The 19,131-nt window shown below is 44.6% G+C and overlaps 2 protein-coding genes across 2 annotated transcripts; both read right to left on the bottom strand.

Annotated features, from left to right (window-relative positions):
- Positions 1 to 2,947: 2,947 nt before the first annotated feature.
- Positions 2,948 to 6,051, bottom strand: LOC136060809 (transcription factor E2F8-like). Its single transcript, XM_065755606.1, has 7 exons — positions 6,034 to 6,051; positions 5,765 to 5,950; positions 5,506 to 5,662; positions 4,747 to 5,052; positions 4,273 to 4,431; positions 3,502 to 3,647; positions 2,948 to 3,157 (listed from the first exon to the last, which is right to left on the bottom strand). Exons 1-7 carry the CDS (start codon positions 6,049 to 6,051, stop codon positions 2,948 to 2,950), a joined length of 1,182 nt encoding a protein of 393 aa, XP_065611678.1.
- Positions 6,052 to 11,175: 5,124 nt separating this feature from the next.
- LOC136060808 (transcription factor E2F8-like) lies at positions 11,176 to 18,843 on the bottom strand. Its single transcript, XM_065755605.1, is given in 14 exon segments — positions 11,176 to 11,312; positions 11,315 to 11,333; positions 11,941 to 12,254; positions 12,397 to 12,532; positions 13,406 to 13,612; positions 14,504 to 15,002; positions 15,261 to 15,348; positions 15,724 to 15,925; positions 16,270 to 16,415; positions 17,041 to 17,199; positions 17,515 to 17,820; positions 18,275 to 18,431; positions 18,557 to 18,742; positions 18,826 to 18,843. Coding segments are annotated over 14 exon segments (2,574 nt in total).
- Between the last annotated feature and the right edge of the window lie 288 nt (positions 18,844 to 19,131).

Below are 19,131 nucleotides of genomic sequence, written 5' to 3'. Positions count from 1 at the left end.
ATTCAAATGACTCCAGCAGCTAATAGTTTTGCTGTATCAGTGTCCTGCCGATATGTGACATCAAGAAGTTTCAAGTCCCTTGGTTGGTTATTCCTTCTTCAAACTTAGACTCTAATAAGAAAAAGTCAAATCTTACTTAGAGTCGCACAACAAATAGCCATCAAAATGTAGTCTTTGATAAGACTGAATCAGCAGAAAGATCTGATGGAAAAGTTTAACATGGCTGTGCTCTTGCAGCGTATGCCTATGCTAAAATCTGAGATCAGCATTGTGACATTACATAGTTAATATCAGAAGGCGTAGCAGAAAGAGATGGAAGCTTAGTCATGAGAAGTTTGACCACTTCTCATGAAAGTTTATTCTATGAGAAAAAATAGTGAAAATTGCGTTCTCTGATGGTAGAATATTTGTTTCTTGGCTGAAGCTTTAAAAAAAGTTTTCTTAGTGCTATTAAAAAAAGAACACCTATAGGTCTTCAAGGAACACAACTGTTTAGAAATAGCCATTATCAAGGTTGCCACCAGTGTATGTTCATTGAATCCTTATGGTTCTTGAAAACTTTTATTATTTTAAATGTTTTTGGAGTTCTAGGCTAGACAAGGAACAAAGATTTGCAAAGTACCTTGTAACACTATGCTGTGTTTTAATGGTTTTAACAGCTTTTTGGAGCGTGCCTGGTTTGACATGCAAGGAAGTTATTTACATTATTTACCTTAAAAACTACTACATTAGAAAACTCTTCTATTACTTTGGATTTGACAGTAAAGACTGCAGAAGTGGGCATAATGTGCAGAAGCTGACAGCTTGGTAAGGGTGGGGAAGTCAAGTGGAAAATAGGTCTAAGCTTGTTGACTTACTACTTCTGCAACCATGCTCTGAAATACCTAAGGCTTTGTGTGTCACAACTTTCACTGAATCAAGGCTGCTCTGATAGTATTGCCATTCCTATTATCTCAGCCTACATGGAAAACATAAGTAGATGTGACTCTGTAAACAGCAATTTTCTTAATTGTCTTTATTTTGAGCTCATGAAATGGGAATTGCCAGTAGTAATTCTCAAGGTATTTTCTTCTGTTACTCTTACGGTACCTACGCTTGTTACTTGTATTTAAAATCCGTGTTTGTCTTTCGTTAAGGGAATAATTATCACTGTTCTTTCATTAAAAATCTTCATAGCTTCCCAGTACGGGACCTGCCACATAAACAGAGAGGCATTATGCAGACTTAGAAACAGCTGAAACTTAAGTTATCACTTTCTTGTTAACTCTTTATCCTTTTCTGTTTGACCTCTTTGGTGCTGTTTCTGGGCCACTGATAAACTGTATTTGTAGTGCTATTTTTACTTATGTAAGAGCTTTGCAATCTTGAGTCACCATCTGAAATGGCAAAATCATTTTTTTCTCTAAGACTCTGCATGTCAGTTGGCACAGCTTTACTTCCTGAAACTGTACACACGCAGTAATTTACAGCGTTTGGGATGGCATGCAAAGTCAGTGTTATTAGCATAATTTCACTTCTGCTTTAATATAAATTATTACAATAATACAAGCCATTAGAATAAATACATTAGAATTAATACAAGCCGTTAGATAAAATTCCTGAACAAGATGAAAGCATAACAACAATGGACTTGCTAGTATGCACATACAATGGGTTTCCAGTTGACAAAATTGTTTCCCCTTGTTTGTTATGGCTCCACTTTGGATTCTAAAAGGCCTCTCTCAGGTCTCCCCTGAGCTCTCTCCACTCCAGGCTGAAATATGAGTCAAATTCCTTCTTAAAACTGTGTCTGGATAGTACTGGTTAAACTGTATTCAGTCACAGAGCCTAGGGTTTTTCATTAATTCACAACATAAGATAAGGACAACTCTATTCTTTTAATTGCTTATTCATTTTTAATAGCAGCTGTATTAGCAAAAATGTAAAATTGAAGGAAGTTCTGTATTCATCCAAATGGCAAGATGCCAATGCTTTTATAGAGAAGAATAATTATGCTACAACTTGTTAAATTTTCTGGGCTTGATTTTGCTAGCATGAAGGATTCAGCTTGACGTTTATCGTTTCACAATAGCTTTTCTAGAATAATACATCTAACTCAATATATTTCCCTGTCTTGTAACTTCATTTAATACTCTCCAGTGTCCCATCTTTTGAGCCTTTTTAGATAGTAGAATTAAACTGCTGTGTTATTGCATTTCAAATGCTGATACACTGGAAAACCGTTGTCCAATTCAACAAATATCTCCAAAAATGTTGTAGGATGTCTTTTCTGTTGTGCTTATTCTGATCTTTTTGATGTATTTCACCTGGCTGGGATTTTTTACTTCTAATATCCCAGATTTCCAGTTCTATCTGTGTTTTTCTGAACAGAAAACTCTAAGTGGAAAAAATAGCGTACAGTCAGAGGTGACAGGGTTTTTGCAGATCACTGCCCAACTCCAAATAAGTATAGATTAAACTTAACAGCCAGTGACCAAAAGCTTCCAAACACAACATGTGCAAACTTACTTTGGTGGTCCTTCCAGCTGATGCCAAGGGACTGCTGCAAGCTGAGCACTGATACATTTTCATCTGTACCTGCTTCAAGGGAGAAAACAAAAAAGGAACATAACTGATAATGTCTCAAAACGTTTAAGTGAAATACTACCTTCAGACTGTGTTATTTCTACCGTTATTGCCACTAATTGCAGAGCTTCTTCTTTGAATACAGATTAATTTAGATTTGTTTTTGCTATTATTCTTTTAAGGCCTCAAGATTTACAGACGACATACATTTCATTTCCCCCCATCTTGTTGCTTTCTTATTTTCAAATGTAGTTGTTGTAAAGAGGCGTATCGACCCATCCACATCTTCTATCGTAGGGTGGCCAGCCTGCATGTCTAATACAAGACTACACATACAAGAGAAAAACATGACTAGAAAGAGATGGACAGATACAGTTTGCAGCTATGTACTTGTGCTTATTTTAAGTGGACTGGTTGGAGCAGATTGGATCTTCCTTCTGTCGCTTTCTGTACTTTTAAGTAACTTTATCACGGATAGATGCCGAGTGGAGTGTTGCTTTCCTCTTGAAGGAAAAAGATTTTTGGCACATTGCTGTACGGTGGCGGTGGATTCTGAAATATGTGAGCTGCAGGCTGCAGGTGTTGTTTCAAGCTTTGTAGTTAGAAGGCAGAACAAACAGAAGGGTCTGTATGATATATATGTAGTCACATATGCAGTAATTAAAAGCAATTACTTGAGCCTGGCTTATAACTACTGAAGCATCAGCAGTGGTAGAAATGGAAATGGGAGTCTCAGAATAAGAACATATTCTGTGTGGCTCTATACTGTGTGGCTCATATGTGCTACTCCAAGAATTGCTGTGCTGCTGAGAACCAAGTGCAGTGAGGTGCGTGTGGAGGACTTGGTGCTGCTTTTACTCGGTATTTCGGTTCACAGCTTTCTGGGAGTGAAAACAGAGGAGTCACAGCCATCAGCAAAACAAAAGAAAGTGACACATATGTACCCTGGGTGTTTGGTGTGACTTCAGGTCCTGTCCATATAAATGCTGGTTTTCTGCCTCTCTCCTCTGTGATGTAAAGCTTCTTGATAAGCTGAAGGCTGCTGAGAACATTTGCTATGTCGTAAACCCTCCTGATTTTGGCTGAAACAAATGCATGTAAAGCAGAGCAATTTTTAATAACGAGCTACAACTGATCTGATTACAAAAGCTGTGGTGTATTTTTAGCGGTTGAAAGGACAAGTCTTCATTTACGAGAACTGTTTTGGTGTGTTATGACTTAACATCACAGACATGACAGCTTTTTTGTTGCATTTGTACTATTTCATGCAAAAGAAAAGAATAAAAAATAAAAGGTGAGCTTGAGAACCAAAGAAAAGTATAATTAAGAAGGAAACGCGAGATGAATTGTTGATCCCTCAAGAGCAAGCACATGTTCTCAACTATTAGAACACCCAAGCCTAGACCTCGAAGCACCTTTACATATGAATGGGGAGGAAATGCACAGGGAACTGAAAGAAGGGTAAAATAATGAAGAAACAATTGGCAGTTACAGCATTGGGTTTCGCTTCCTCATGTGCTTAATCTTTAAGGACTTGGACAGTATTTCTTTAGGCTTCCATCGATCGTTGCTTTGGAGGTTCCAACACTGCAAGGTGAAGGTGACAGCACTTCACACTGCAGCCTTGTACCAGATTTGCTCATTTAGCTCACACTTGATTTTAGAGAAGGATCAAGAAGCAGATGGGAACAGCAGCCTTTTACTTACTTTTAAACTTGCTTTTATCAGAGACTTCCAACTGATCTACAATTAAGATTTCAGCAGCGACTTCAAGGCTTATTATTTGTGGGGTTGATACAAGAAACAGCATCACAAATTTCTGACTCATCAGTCGCAGAGATTTGTCTTTCTTGCTATTTACAGAGGCTGCAGCAGACAGGAAAAGAGGATTAAAGCATCAAGTGACATGCCAGCCACAAACATTTGTATAACGCTGTAGAAATTTGTCAGCAACAAGGATGAGAGCAAACAACACAACAACTAGGCAGGGCCAGCACTGAGCCCAGAATTGAGTTTCTACACAGCTAGCATTGGGAAATCAGGTGGATGCCACATCTGACTATAAAACTGTGATATATTCCCATGCATCTCTCCTATCACCTACCCTGTGATTTATCTATTTGTTATAGATATTCATCATCATGAGTGCATGTTGTTCTTGGCGTTACAGGGAAACCTTACCAGCACGGAACTCCATTCCTGGGTGCTCCACGGAACAGATTTCTGTTTGCTCACTGGTGCTGAAAGATCTTACCACTTCTTCACTTCTTTTCCCATCCAAATCAAACTCATCCTTGTACTCTCTTTTCTTGATCGTCTCAATTAGGAGCATGTATTTGTTCTCTTCTCCAGCTTTCTTCAAGGTGTGCAGGGTTTTGGCAAGGTTATGCCTCCCGTGCCAGATGTATTTGTTTTGGGCAAGGCGGCTCAGCATGTGCAGGCTCTCCAACACATGCACAATGTCATAGATACGTCTGCGTTCACACTCTGCAGAAATGAAATGCAGAAACGAAACGTTCTTGGAAACTCCTGCTCCACAATTGCTTTATAATTGTCTTTTAGGTGCTCTCCTACAGTTTGCTGTAACAATTCAAACACCGTTACAGCAGTGTGGTTCGTAACTATGATGGGCTTCATAAAACAGCAGAATATTGGAATTTCACCATTCTGACAGCAGGAAAGCTTCAGCTTTGTGTTAGCGATTTGGACTCTAAGCCATCATTTCCATGTCAAAAAAAAACCCTACAAACCAACAGGTTTACTTGTGCTCTCCACAAATGTTAAGTTTATTTGCTAAGTTCAGCACGCTGGAGAAGCTGGTTTAAAAGAACTGTGGGAGGAGTGAGGAGGTGGAGGGTTTAAGTGTTCCGGCTGCGACAGAGTATGGCACGATGTCAGGGTGCTCGATGGGCTCGTGCAATAGCACATCCACCAACTTACTGAGCTCCTCAGCTACTTCATCGAGGCAAATGCAGTAGTTCTCCTCAGCGCTGGGGTAATCGGGGTACCGAGCCAGGAATCTGCGGCACAGGGATCCCAGGCTCTTCTCCCTGCGCGTCGTCGGAGCCCTTCCTCGCTCGTCTCCCGGTGAGTGCTCCTACGCAGAGCGAGACGAGAGCTTTCCTGCCGGCGGGAGGGCTGCGAGGGACGGCCTCGCATGGCCCGCTGCCGAGAGGCAAAGCAAACGGCCCACGGGTACCTGAGACCGGCTCCGCTCGCGGCAGCGGATCTCGAGGCTGGCGGCTCTGATCAGCAGCTTCAGGTTAGCGGTGGGCGTCCAGGGCTCGGCGGGAAGGGCCGCCCCGGGCTTGGGGGGCGTGGCGAGCGGCTGACAGCAGCCCGCCTGCTTCGGGGGAGTCCGCAGCGGCGCGTCGGGACGGTTCTCCTGCGGAGAGAAGCGGGGAGACGGGAGGGACGGGGCCGAGCGAGCGTTACGGCGCCGGGGAGGAGGGGCCTCGGCCGCGGTACCTTGTTTCCGGAGCCCATCTCGGCAGCGGGGGACCGCCCCGCCCCGTCGACGGGCGGAACTCATCTGAGATGCTCTGAGGCGGTCTCTGCAGCTCCGCACGGACGTTTGAACCGAGAGCGCGGAGCCTCCGGTTGGGGCGGGCCCGACCGATCAGCTGGCGGCCTCGCGCACCGCTCGGCCAATCAGAGCGGCGGGTTGGTGGGCCGGCGGCGCGTGCCTCTCCCGCCGTCCGCCCCAACGGCTGCGGCGCACGGGGCGGCCCCGTTCCCGCCTTGCTGCACCTGAGGCGAGCATATCTGCTTTATATGTAATAGGAGCCATAACTGCAAGAAGCCCGCGAACGTGATCATATGCACAGTCCTTGGGTCTCTGCTGACAGTATATACGTTACTAAAAGTCATTTCTTCATATTAGAGGAAAAGAATTGAGGAAAGATTTGGAGCTGAGCCGTCCTTGATGCTATCAAATAAGAAAAAAGGCCCCGAGTGTTCCTGGTTGTGAGCTGCTTCTGGATGCAAGCAGGGAGCGAGTTGGACCGTGACTGTAAGTGCGTGTGTTGATGTAGAAAAGGTTGCGGGGCTGAGGTTGGTCCATGTTACTGCTGCTATTGCAGCTCAGGAGCTGCTGGAGTGATTCCTTGTATGACTGTGCTCCCTCAGATGATCTCCCGTTTTCTCAGGCAATGCATGTGATGCTAACAGAGCTGACAGGCCAAAAAATGAGTTCACTCTGCAGAGTTGAAGTTTACCGAGTCGCTCGCCATTTGTGGTTGTTAATCCATTCGTGCACGTGTCAAACGAATGTGATTTCTGTGGGTGTGAATAAACACAGCGAGCTCTTAGTATTTTCAAAGGGTCCTTTCTGCCATTACTTAGGGCAGCAGGGGATGCGTTTCGTTTCTTCTAAGGTTAAAGGGAAAAACGTTTCTTTCCTTTGCTGAGGAAAGCTACTGCTTGTGTTATTTGTAGTAAACGATGTGTCGGTTGCCATGTTCCTCCCTTAACATATCTCTTTAGGATGGAGAAGTGGTGGTCAAAATAGCAATAACCAGGCAGCGGTAACAAATTCAAAAGGATGCAGCCTCTGTGTCAGAAGCAGAGCTCCAAATGTCGCAGTTGAGGCTCGCCAGTATTGATAAGTGTTTTAGATGTGAGTAATTGAAACTCGCTGCTGCTCTGTGCTTCTAGCAAAGTGTGAAATTGAGGAACCAGAAGGCAGTGCCGAGTGCAGGGATGCGTGACTGCAGTTGGAGTGCTCGCCTTGTGAGTGAGCAAAGCACTTTACTGTCTGCTCATCTCAGAGTAGAGAGTTCAGAAACGCTCTGCGATGTGAGCAGTCTGGGTCCTGAGCATCACTTCTTCATTTTGCTGCTTTTGGTTAAACGAGAACCAGGCCAGGTGTCAGCGGTTTGCGGGACAGTTTGACCCGGTACCGTGACAATTGAGGCAGGGGACCCACGGGCCCACACCCCGGGGAAGGGGAAGGGGGAAAGGGAAAAAGGAGAAGGGAGATGGGCCCAGGAACAGAACAGCGGCAACGATCTGAGGAGGAAAGCTAATTTACTAAATAAGATATCAGAAAGGAAAATAACACAATATAATATAATTGGAATTGAGGCAAATGAATCAAATAAAATGAGCAAGAGAGAGAGTGTCCGATAAACCGAAGGCCTTACGCTAACGCTGAAGGCGGACGGCTGCAACAAACACCCACTGCCGAGCTCGGTCCCGAAGGGAAGAGAGAGTCCCGTGACTGCAGACAGTTTTTATCTTTCCCTCTGAGCGTAAACACGTAAGAACGCAAAGCATCGCAAAGTCCTCTGGGGAATGGAGTTCTTCTCTTCTGAGACAGGCATACCTGGAACTATCGATGGTCCACGGAGCTGGAATATTAACTCCTTAACTCCAAATGCACTGCATGATGTTATGATGTGGAATACCAGTACCAAAATCATAAAACCATAACACCAGGTCACACTAAACGGGGGCTGAAGATGTCCTTCCATGTGGGAAGACATCTCCTGTGTTCATCATCTCTGCGGGTGTAGGGAGCGGGAGGAAGAGGAGAATGAGCTGACTAGTCCTGTGAAAAACAATGAGAAGTGGCATTAAGTGAGATCCTAGTTCTTGCACAGTAGGTTCTTCAATGCTAGATGGAAAACTAAATAATTATTGGAAAAGATAATAGATGGTTTGGTGTTAATAAGGTGTTTGTATAATAGCTGGAAAAATGAAATGAGAACAACTGAGTGGGCACAGCCCTTCTGAATCAGGAAAATGAGCTTCAGCAGCTCATATGCCAACATGTGAGAAGAGGGGGAGAATGAAGAGAGGGCAGAGTGGAGCTGAGCTGCATCTCATCCCCCAGGTACAACAGCCTGAGTATGGCAACTTGGTACAAAATTAGCCCCAGCCACCATTTACAGCTAGCTCATAAATATATATATTTGTCAGCTGCCTCAATACTTTCTAAGGACAATAAAATATTGTAAACATTAGAACTTGCAGCCTGAGTCTCCTCATTTTAGGAGGAAGTCTCCAATACAGTGAATCCAAATCCAGACTTGTGCTCCTTCTCTGCTTTGTCAGTCAGTTCAAAATTCAGGCACTCCACTCAAATCCATAGCCTACCTTGAGTCTGGAGCCTTGTCCATTTCCAGTTATGAAGTAATTGAGTCAGGAGGCTTAGCTGATTGCTAACTTACGGATATATTCTGCTTTCTTCCTTTCTCTGGTTACTATTTCATTCTTTAAACAGTGGAACAAGCACCAGTGTGAATATTCTCAAAGGAGCTCTGCGATGAAAGAATGTCAGACTGTGGACAGGGAGCACATTGTGCATAGCTTTTCCCATTGCAATACTTTTCTTCAGTAAAACACTTAAGCAAAAGCAGAATATTTTTTCTGCTACCAATAGGAAGACGTGTAAAGCAAAGGCACGCTGTGACTCCGGACAGCTACATCTAATCTGTCAGCCCTCAAATGATGAGGAAGGTTTGAACCAGGATCCCTTCATGTGCTTGCTAACCAATATGCTTCTCTCTCTTTTATCATAGATCTGGGCTTTAAGCTTTCTGGTGTTAAATTCTGGTTCAAAGGAAAAAAGAAAAAAAGACACTTTCAGTCTATTAGAGTGCTGAAGTATCATCTCATTTCACAGTGTCTCTCTTTAAAAGGTTGTCACAGCAGCAGTAAACCAAAGGTCAGTTAAACACAATGACAAAATGGTAATTTTGTTCTTAGCGCTCCTATATGCATATGAAATGAGGCAACAAAAGATTTCCAGGCCACTGAAAATTCTTGCTCTGTTCCATTTTAACTGACAAGTAGCGCTTAGATAATAGTTGGAAAATAGGAGAAAAGATGATAGCTGTATGTCACTGACACTGGAGTTATGGCTGAAGAGGTGCTTTCATTCTCAGCCTTAATTTTCAGGCACTTAGAGCTTTCTGAATGCATTACCCTTCGGGCTCCCATTACACATGCTTGCTTTAATCCCAAAGGAGGTTTGTGGCATCTTTGCTTGGGCTTTTTCTTCATTCCTTTATTGGGTTTTCTTGGCTATTTGTTTGATCCCTAAACATGCGGAAAAGCATCATGGTTATTTCATCACAAGTTTAGGTTTGGTGTTCTGTACCTTGATATCAGCGCAGCTGCAGAGCATCTGTCTTTGGTACAGCAGAGGAAATTTCTTTCAGAGATAATGATTCCAAGTTCTTAAAGCCCACTTCCTCTGGCTTTTACTCCTTGAAATAACCAAGACATTCACTTTTAGAAAGGAGTCCTACAGTGTGATATCATGGCGATATAAATCTCTTCTCATACGCCTCAAAGGATTTGAACTGGAGGGATTCCTGCGCTCTTTAAATGCAGGGGCTGCTGCTGCCGGCCCTATGAGCAGGGAGGGGAGGGGAAAGAGAGAGGGCTTAGGGGATCTGAGCAGTGCCATTGCTATCGCCAAGCTGAAATAGCTGCTGATAAAAGCCTGGCATTTTGTGCCCTTGTGTCCACTTGTGAGTAGGTGGACAACAATGCAGCCCCTCAGATGACACCTATGGCGCATTCCTGAGTGCAGCCTAATAGGTCCTAAATAAAGATGAAAGCGCTGTGGTCGCTGGTGGATGTGAAATGTAAGAATCCTCCAATGAGGCTTCTGTCATAGTGACGTTGCCAGAATTGCTTACCAAAGTGCTTATAAATGTTTATGGATGTCTTTGTGTGATGCTGCACTGAGCCCTTCGCAACGGAGAGCTCCAAGGATGCCTCCTTGCTTCCCTGGGGTTGTGTGTAATCCCTGCTGCGTTGCGGTTATCGAGGCAAAGCGGGGAAGCATCTTTGGGTGGGGTCATCCGGAGGTGGGACTCCTCCTGCTGAGCTCAGGCACACTAGTTCATACACGCTATGTGACAGCACCTCGTGTTCAGAGAGAAAGCACCAGTTCTTTCTGCCCCTTGCTGATTAAATATAGTTTTCCCCTTCTTCAGAATACATGTAGCCTTCACTGAGCAAGGAAAACCCCAACAGAAAGCCAGCAGAAAGTCAGCATACAACGTAGGACACAACACCAGTAATTTAATTTCATTAAACATGAAGTCAGAGTGAGAGTTGGATGTAATTTTTATCTGAACAAATGCGTTTTACATTGCAGCGTAAATAATTCTCAAGTTTTATATAAGCTAACATTTTTTTGTTTGCTTGTTTTAAAGACTTTTTCAATTAACTTACCAGAAGAGGATCACTGGTCATAGGAACAAAGGAAATTCTATCTCTGGCCTTTTAGAAAGACATAAACTATGTGCACGCTCACAGTACTTCCTTTGTGCAACACATGGACTGAGCAATGGACTGTACCTGTCCTTACAAAGACACTTTCACCTTGCTTTGCATAGCAGAAAAGCGAAGCAGAAGACACAAGATGCAGAGCTCTGCTGCAATGCTTCAGGTAAGCCTGTTGTAAAGACATCCAGCCCTAACTTTCTCAGCAAAGCTGGTTTGAGTTCTAAAGCGTTCAGGCTGTCCCAGTGTTGTGGTCTTGCCAGTTCCAGGACACAGCCCAGCTCACCGTGCATGCAGTGTGCAATCAGTAACGATGCCTGCTGACACAGTCAGCAAGTCTGTGCCCAGACATCAGTTCCCTGCCGCTTACAGTTTTCCTTGTGGAACGTGTGAGGTTCCTTGGGAGACTGTGTCAGTAGTACCTGAGTTTGTGGATGGAGCAGATGCTGGTTTTGGTCCTCCTGGGTTGTGGAAGAAGTTTTCTGTTGTCGTCTCAGGCTCCAGGGGTCTTCTGGCACAGTGGGCTGAAGGGAAAGAGAAAGGGAACTTTCAGTGAAGGAAAAAAAGTCAGTTGTAGGTTTTTGCAGAGTGGTATCAAACGCATTCCTTCCTCAAATGTAGAAATCTAACAGCTGCCTGTGGAGAAGAGCGTCCTTCTTTTTGAAGCTATGCATCCATATTCATCTGTATCGACTCTGATAGAAATAAACTCATTTATCTAACCTCCTCCTATCTCCTTGTTTAATGCCAACAAACCGTAGGCAGTGCAGTACTATATAAATAGAAGCTGAGAGTCAATTAGGAGAAGAGGCAACAAGTAGACTGTTAAGAGCATGTCATTTTGGATATCATTCAGCATCCTCTCAAAGACTCTTCACACCTGGTCCTCCTCCAGCCCCTCCAGGTGGCTCCACTTTCTCAACAAGTAAAGTACATTTTCTTCCCTTCTAACCTCTCAATTCTATCGTGCTGTCGCCAGTCTTCCCTGCCTGCCCTTATGGGAGGCAGTGCTGGGTTATGAATAAGAACAGGAAAAGTGCTCATTTTAAACTGCTACCTTCTTCAGGAATTACTGCACCATTAATTCCCACTCAACCAACGGTGAAGCAGTTGCAATCCACTGTTTCTTACCTTTCCTTGTAAGGTCACATTTTGTGAGCTATGATTAATGCTTTCTGGCTTCAATGGGGTTGGAATATGCTGCAGAACGGGATTTGGGGGAACTTGCACACCAGCAGCTATCAGTCTTCCGTGCAGCAGTGCAAAGTCCAGAAGTGAAGAACTTGGATTTGGGACGGGGCTGATGTTGCCAGAATTGAGACAGGAGTTGCTCAGTACGGGTGCAGTAGCTGTAGAAGTTGGTGTCAGTGTGATGTTCAAGGACGTTATTTGAAAAGCTGGAATGTTAACTGCTGTCTGTTCAGATGCTGTCATTGGAATGAAACCTGAAACAGAAAGAAACAACGATGGAAGGACTGAAAATTGAAACTAGAGACCTTGCATTGCGATTTTATGACTCTGGTCGGATGAACTGACCCACAGTCCTTCAATCCAGGTGTATGCGTATGTATTTCATTTAGTACTCGCCTGCAGTGGGTGAGCTGTAGGTACCAGGGTGCTGCAGTGAACACATCCCAGTATTCTCTCTATTAAGAAGACATGCCTTATTGCTGTGGTGAGTGCACTGAGTAATAGGAATAAGGTAGCCAGATGGAAGAAAGGCCTGAAAAAGAAGACAATGTACCCCATAGGTGTAAGAAGAAAATAAGCTTTTCTTCACAGTTGCATTCCCCTTGCCACTTTCTTATTCTCCATCCCTCACATCCCCAGGTCTCAGCATTCCATGCCCATACTGGCTGCTGTCTGAAATTGCACGTGGTCTAATCAAAGCCGTGCTCTAAAGTGAGGTTGTCCTCATCCACACAAGTCACCTTGCCTCATCCCCTGACAGTGTGCTCAGAGAGGAACTGCAAACCTACGTGCAGTTAACACAGTGCAGTTCAACTAGGCAAAAGAAATCCTCATGAGGAATTTTTTTAAGAGGAAATATTTGGGTTTAGTGTTGTGTCACCTCATTCCTACGTTGTGTCTTTTTTCTGTGGCAAATTCCAGAAGACAATCCTTTGGTGTTTGTGTGTTCTGCTTTTGTCAACAGAACTGCTTGTGATTTGCAATTTGGCTGTAGCAGTCAGTCTAAACTGTGGAGCAGCGAGTTTTACCACAGTTCCACTGTGAATCAAAGCGTGGTGAAATAAATGTTTATAAATAACAGTGTGGGACAGAATGAGAATTCAGTATAGCTTCCATCTACTTAGATATCTTCATCCATGGTTGGACTAGATGATCTTGTAGGTCCTTTCCAACCTAATGAACCTATGAACCTATCCCAGTCAAAGCCTGAAAATCATTTTGTTTCCTCTTACAGGGGAGTCCTATGCTAAGCTGTTTGTTTTATTTTAAAGCACGCTTTATAATAATCCAACTAAGGCAAATCTGTATTCGTGTAGTTATTCCTGTTTGGTTTCTTTTGCAGATTGTTCCGTGTGTGCTTTTGCACTTAACAGCAAGAAATGCTGTGGTGTCAGGCAAAGCTCACCTCACGAGCAGGAATGGCAAACGCCATTCCTGTTTTGGTTCTGTCCTCGTTTTCTGGAGCGTGTTCTCTTTTGTGTTGGTCAGAAGAGTTTGCCACGCTTTGATCTAGTGTTTGGGGTCTGGTCTGTTTCTCTTCCTGGAAGCTGTCCATTTCACAATTGCTTTGAGAGCTGTTGGAAGGTGGTCTCTTGTGCTCGGTGGGTTCTCCCTTTAAAATAAACTACGTATGGAAAAAGAAAGCAGATGCTGTAATGCTGTAAAAGGCCTGACATTAACTACTCAAGTACTGTGATAGCCCTGTGTTACTGATTAGAAAAGCAGATTCCTGCATAAACATGAGTAACAGGAGCTACTTTAGAACCATTGCATAAACAGATTGAAAGAGTCTTGAAATAATGTGTCAGGAATTGTTTCTTTTTGACAGTGTACTCTTTGACACACCTTCTCAGGAACAAAGATGTGATGGGGAAATGAGAGAATACAGCCTGATTCTAGGCTGGCTTTGTGAAGATTTACATTGTGTTGTATCCTGTATATTCTGCCTGATGCTTTGCAAATACCATGGTTATATTTTCTACATAAAAAAACCCAAACCAAGCACTGCAACAAAACTCAGCTGCCCGAGAGGCTTCTCTACAGTTAATGTAAAAATATGAGAGCACATTAGGCTCCTGTATGGGAACTGCTGAATCATGGCCTGAACCACTGATGGATCACCTGAGGTGAGCACTGAGTCAGCCATAGGAGCACAGGCGAAGGCAATGCTCCTGTGTGAGCAGAAGGGGTGGAGTCTGGCTCCACCTTTCCCAGACTCCATTTAAGGGTTGACCACCACTGGGGAAGGATCTCTTGTTGAAGATCTCTCCTCTGGAGTTTCTTATGGTGAGCCTTGGATGCTGGAGAGCATTTTTTCCCCTTTATTTCGATTCTTTTCTATCAGAATAATCTAATAATGCCATCTATAAAATATCTTGGCTATAATACAATTTGGTATTATTCATTGTGTTAGCCTGGTTCCTCGCAGCTCCTAAATCACTTTGGAAATGAATAGATGGCCCCATTACTATGCTCTGAGCCAGAGTTACAGCAATTAACTTGCCATAGCACTGTCAAGGCTTTCCTCGTTGCTTCTGTGCTTTTTAATCAAGTTATTCTCTTGCAGTGCTTGCCATCTCTTAAGGCAACTCTTCGAGGAAGATTCACATCTTTCTTTAGCTGCCGTGGCCTTTCCTGGATCAGCTGCAGCTGTGCAGTTGTCCCCTTCCCTGGTGGTCATTTCATGTAATGCTTTTGGGTTGGTACTTTTAATTCCTGTCACGTTAGCACACGGTTGAGGCATGAAACTCGGGCCATACGTTGTCACAGCGTGGGCTTGGAAAGGAGGCAGATATACTGCATTGGAGGCTCCAGAGTGAGGCTGAGGTAGTATGACTGGCAATGCTGAGCAGTGGCTGGGAGGGAAGGCACTTAATGGCTGAGTGATAAGTGACTTGGGAGGGGGTGCAGCATTGTGAGTGTTGGCCCTGGGAGCTGCCTCAGGCTGGGGCACGCTGTGCTCCAAAGCAGATCCCGACAGATTCTTTTTCACTTTTGGTGTCCTTAAAACAAAAAAGCAGGACAGAACACACATTTTAATGTTTTCCTGCAGAAATGCCTCGAGTGTTTTTATTTTTGTTATACAGAGAGCGTGAATTTGTGTGTCTTGATAAACTGAACAGAAAACTCTAAGTGGAAAAAATAGCGTACAGTCAGGGGTGACAAGGTTTTTGCAGATCACTGCCCAACTCCAAATAAGTATAGATTAAACTTAACAGCCAGTGACCAAAAGCTTCCAAACACAACATGTGCAAACTTACTTTGGTGCTCCTTCCAGCTGATGCCAAGGGACTGCTGCAAGCTGAGCAGTTTTGCTTGTGTCAACTGATACATTTTCATCTGTACCTGCTTCAAGGGAGAAAACAGAAAAGGAACATAACTGATAATGTCTCAAAACGTTTAAGTGAAATACTGCCTTCAGACTGTGTTATTTCTACCATTATTGCCACTAATTGCAGAGCTTCTTCTTTGAATACAGATTAATTTAGATTTGTTTTTGCTATTATTCTTTTAAGGCCTCAAGATTTACAGACAACATACATTTCATTTCCCCCCATCTTGTTGCTTTCTTATTTTCAAATGTAGTTGTTGTAAAGAGGCGTATCGACCCATCCACATCTTCTATCGTAGGGTGGCCAGCCTGCATGTCTAATACAAGACTACACATACAAGAGAAAAACGTGACTAGAAAGAGATGGACAAATACAGTTTGCAGCTATGTACTTGTGCTTATTTTAAGTGGACTGGTTGGAGCAGATTGGATCTTCCTTCTGTCGCTTTCTGTACTTTTAAGTAACTTTATCACGGATAGATGCCGAGTGAAGTGTTGCTTTCCTCTTGAAGGAAAAAGATTTTTGGCACATTGCTGTACGGTGGCGGTGGATTCTGAAATATGTGAGCTGCAGGCTGCAGGTGTTGTTTCAAGCTTTGTAGTTAGAAGGCAGAACAAACAGAAGGGTCTGTATGATATATATGTAGTCACATATGCAGTAATTAAAAGCAATTACTTGAGCCTGGCTTATAACTACTGAAGCATCAGCAGTGGTAGAAATGGAAATGGGAGTCTCAGAATAAGAACATATTCTGTGTGGCTCTATACTGTGTGGCTCATATGTGCTACTCCAAGAATTGCTGTGCTGCTGAGAACCAAGTGCAGTGAGTTGCGTGTGGAGGACTTGGTGCTGCTTTTACTCGGTATTTCGGTTCACAGCTTTCTGGGAGTGAAAACAGAGGAGTCACAGCCATCAGCAAAACAAAAGAAAGTGACACATATGTACCCTGGGTGTTTGGTGTGACTTCAGGTCCTGTCCATATAAATGCTGGTTTTCTGCCTCTCTCCTCTGTGATGTAAAGCTTCTTGATAAGCTGAAGGCTGCTGAGAACATTTGCTATGTCGTAAACCCTCCTGATTTTGGCTGAAACAAATGCATGTAAAGCAGAGCAATTTTTAATAACGAGCTACAACTGATCTGATTACAAAAGCTGTGGTGTATTTTTAGCGGTTGAAAGGACAAGTCTTCATTTACGAGAACTGTTTTGGTGTGTTATGACTTAACATCACAGACATGACAGCTTTTTTGTTGCATTTGTACTATTTCATGCAAAAGAAAAGAATAAAAAATAAAAGGTGAGCTTGAGAACCAAAGAAAAGTATAATTAAGAAGGAAACGCGAGATGAATTGTTGATCCCTCAAGAGCAAGCACATGTTCTCAACTATTAGAACACCCAAGCCTAGACCTCGAAGCACCTTTACATATGAATGGGGAGGAAATGCACAGGGAACTGAAAGAAGGGTAAAATAATGAAGAAACAATTGGCAGTTACAGCATTGGGTTTCGCTTCCTCATGTGCTTAATCTTTAAGGACTTGGACAGTATTTCTTTAGGCTTCCATCGGTCGTTGCTTTGGAGGTTCCAGCACTGCAAGGTGAAGGTGACAGCACTTCACACTGCAGTCTTGTACCAGATTTGCTCATTTAGCTCACACTTGATTTTAGAGAAGGATCAAGAAGCAGATGGGAACAGCAGCCTTTTACTTACTTTTAAACTTGCTTTTATCAGAGACTTCCAACTGATCTACAATTAAGATTTCAGCAGCGACTTCAAGGCTTATTATTTGTGGGGTTGATACAAGAAACAGCATCACAAATTTCTGACTCATCAGTCGCAGAGATTTGTCTTTCTTGCTATTTACAGAGGCTGCAGCAGACAGGAAAAGAGGATTAAAGCATCAAGTGACATGCCAGCCACAAACATTTGTATAACGCTGTAGAAATTTGTCAGCAACAAGGATGAGAGCAAACAACACAACAACTAGGCAGGGCCAGCACTGAGCCCAGAATTGAGTTTCTACACAGCTAGCATTGGGAAATCAGGTGGATGCCACATCTGACTATCAAACTGTGATATATTCCCATGCATCTCTCCTATCACCTACCCTGTGATTTATCTATTTGTTATAGATATTCATCATCATGAGTGCATGTTGTTCTTGGCGTTACAGGGAAACCTTACCAGCACGGAACTCCATTCCTGGGTGCTCCACGGAACACATTTCTGTTTGCTCACTGGTGCTGAAAGATCTTACCACTTCTTCACTTCTTTTCCCATCCAAATCAAACTCATCCTTGTACTCTCTTTTCTTGATCGTCTCAATTAGGAGCATGTATTTGTTCTCTTCTCCAGCTTTCTTCAAGGTGTGCAGGGTTTTGGCAAGGTTATGCCTCCCGTGCCAGATGTATTTGTTTTGGGCAAGGCGGCTCAGCATGTGCAGGCTCTCCAACACATGCACAATGTCATAGATACGTCTGCGTTCACACTCTGCAGAAATGAAAGGCAGAAACGAAACGTTCTTGGAAACTCCTGCTCCACAATTGCTTTATAATTGTCTTTTAGGTGCTCTCCTACAGTTTGCTGTAACAATTCAAACACCGTTACAGCAGTGTGGTTCGTAACTATGATGGGCTTCATAAAACAGCAGAATATTGGAATTTCACCATTCTGACAGCAGGAAAGCTTCAGCTTTGTGTTAGCGATTTGGACTCTAAGCCATCATTTCCATGTCAAAAAAAAAACCCTACAAACCAACAGGTTTACTTGTGCTCTCCACAAATGTTAAGTTTATTTGCTAAGTTCAGCACGCTGGAGAAGCTGGTTTAAAAGAACTGTGGGAGGAGTGAGGAGGTGGAGGGTTTAAGTGTTCCGGCTGCGACAGAGTATGGCACGATGTCAGGGTGCTCGATGGGCTCGTGCAATAGCACATCCACCAACTTACTGAGCTCCTCAGCTACTTCATCGAGGCAAATGCAGTAGTTCTCCTCAGCGCTGGGGTAATCGGGGTACCGAGCCAGGAATCTGCGGCACAGGGATCCCAGGCTCTTCTCCCTGCGCGTCGTCGGAGCCCTTCCTCGCTCGTCTCCCGGTGAGTGCTCCTACGCAGAGCGAGACGAGAGTCCGGTGTAGAGACGTTAAGGAGCTTTCCTGCCGGCGGGAGGGCTGCGAGGGACGGCCTCGCATGGCCCGCTGCCGAGAGGCAAAGCAAACGGCCCACGGGTACCTGAGACCGGCTCCGCTCGCGGCAGCGGATCTCGAGGCTGGCGGCTCTGATCAGCAGCTTCAGGTTAGCGGTGGGCGTCCAGGGCTCGGCGGGAAGGGCCGCCCCGGGCTTGGGGGGCGTGGCGAGCGGCTGACAGCAGCCCGCCTGCTTCGGGGGAGTCCGCAGCGGCGCGTCGGGACGGTTCTCCTGCGGAGAGAAGCGGGGAGACGGGAGGGACGGGGCCGAGCGAGCGTTACGGCGCCGGGGAGGAGGGGCCTCGGCCGCGGTACCTTGTTTCCGGAGCCCATCTCGGCAGCGGGGGACCGCCCCGCCCCGTCGACGGGCGGAACTCATCTGAGATGCTCTGAGGCGGTCTCTGCAGCTCCGCACGGACGTTTGAACCGAGAGCGCGGAGCCTCCGGTTGGGGCGGGCCCGACCGATCAGCTGGCGGCCTCGCGCACCGCTCGGCCAATCAGAGCGGCGGGTTGGTGGGCCGGCGGCGCGTGCCTCTCCCGCCGTCCGCCCCAACGGCTGCGGCGCACGGGGCGGCCCCGTTCCCGCCTTGCTGCACCTGAGGCGAGCATATCTGCTTTAT

The sequence above is a fragment of the Cyrtonyx montezumae genome, unplaced genomic scaffold (assembly GCF_038088225.1).
Source record: "Cyrtonyx montezumae isolate F1298 unplaced genomic scaffold, pur_monq_1.0 scaffold_10, whole genome shotgun sequence".
Classification (NCBI taxonomy): Eukaryota; Metazoa; Chordata; class Aves; order Galliformes; family Odontophoridae; genus Cyrtonyx; species Cyrtonyx montezumae.
Note: the sequence above shows the minus strand (reverse complement) of the source record. Positions and strands in the feature narration are given on the sequence as shown.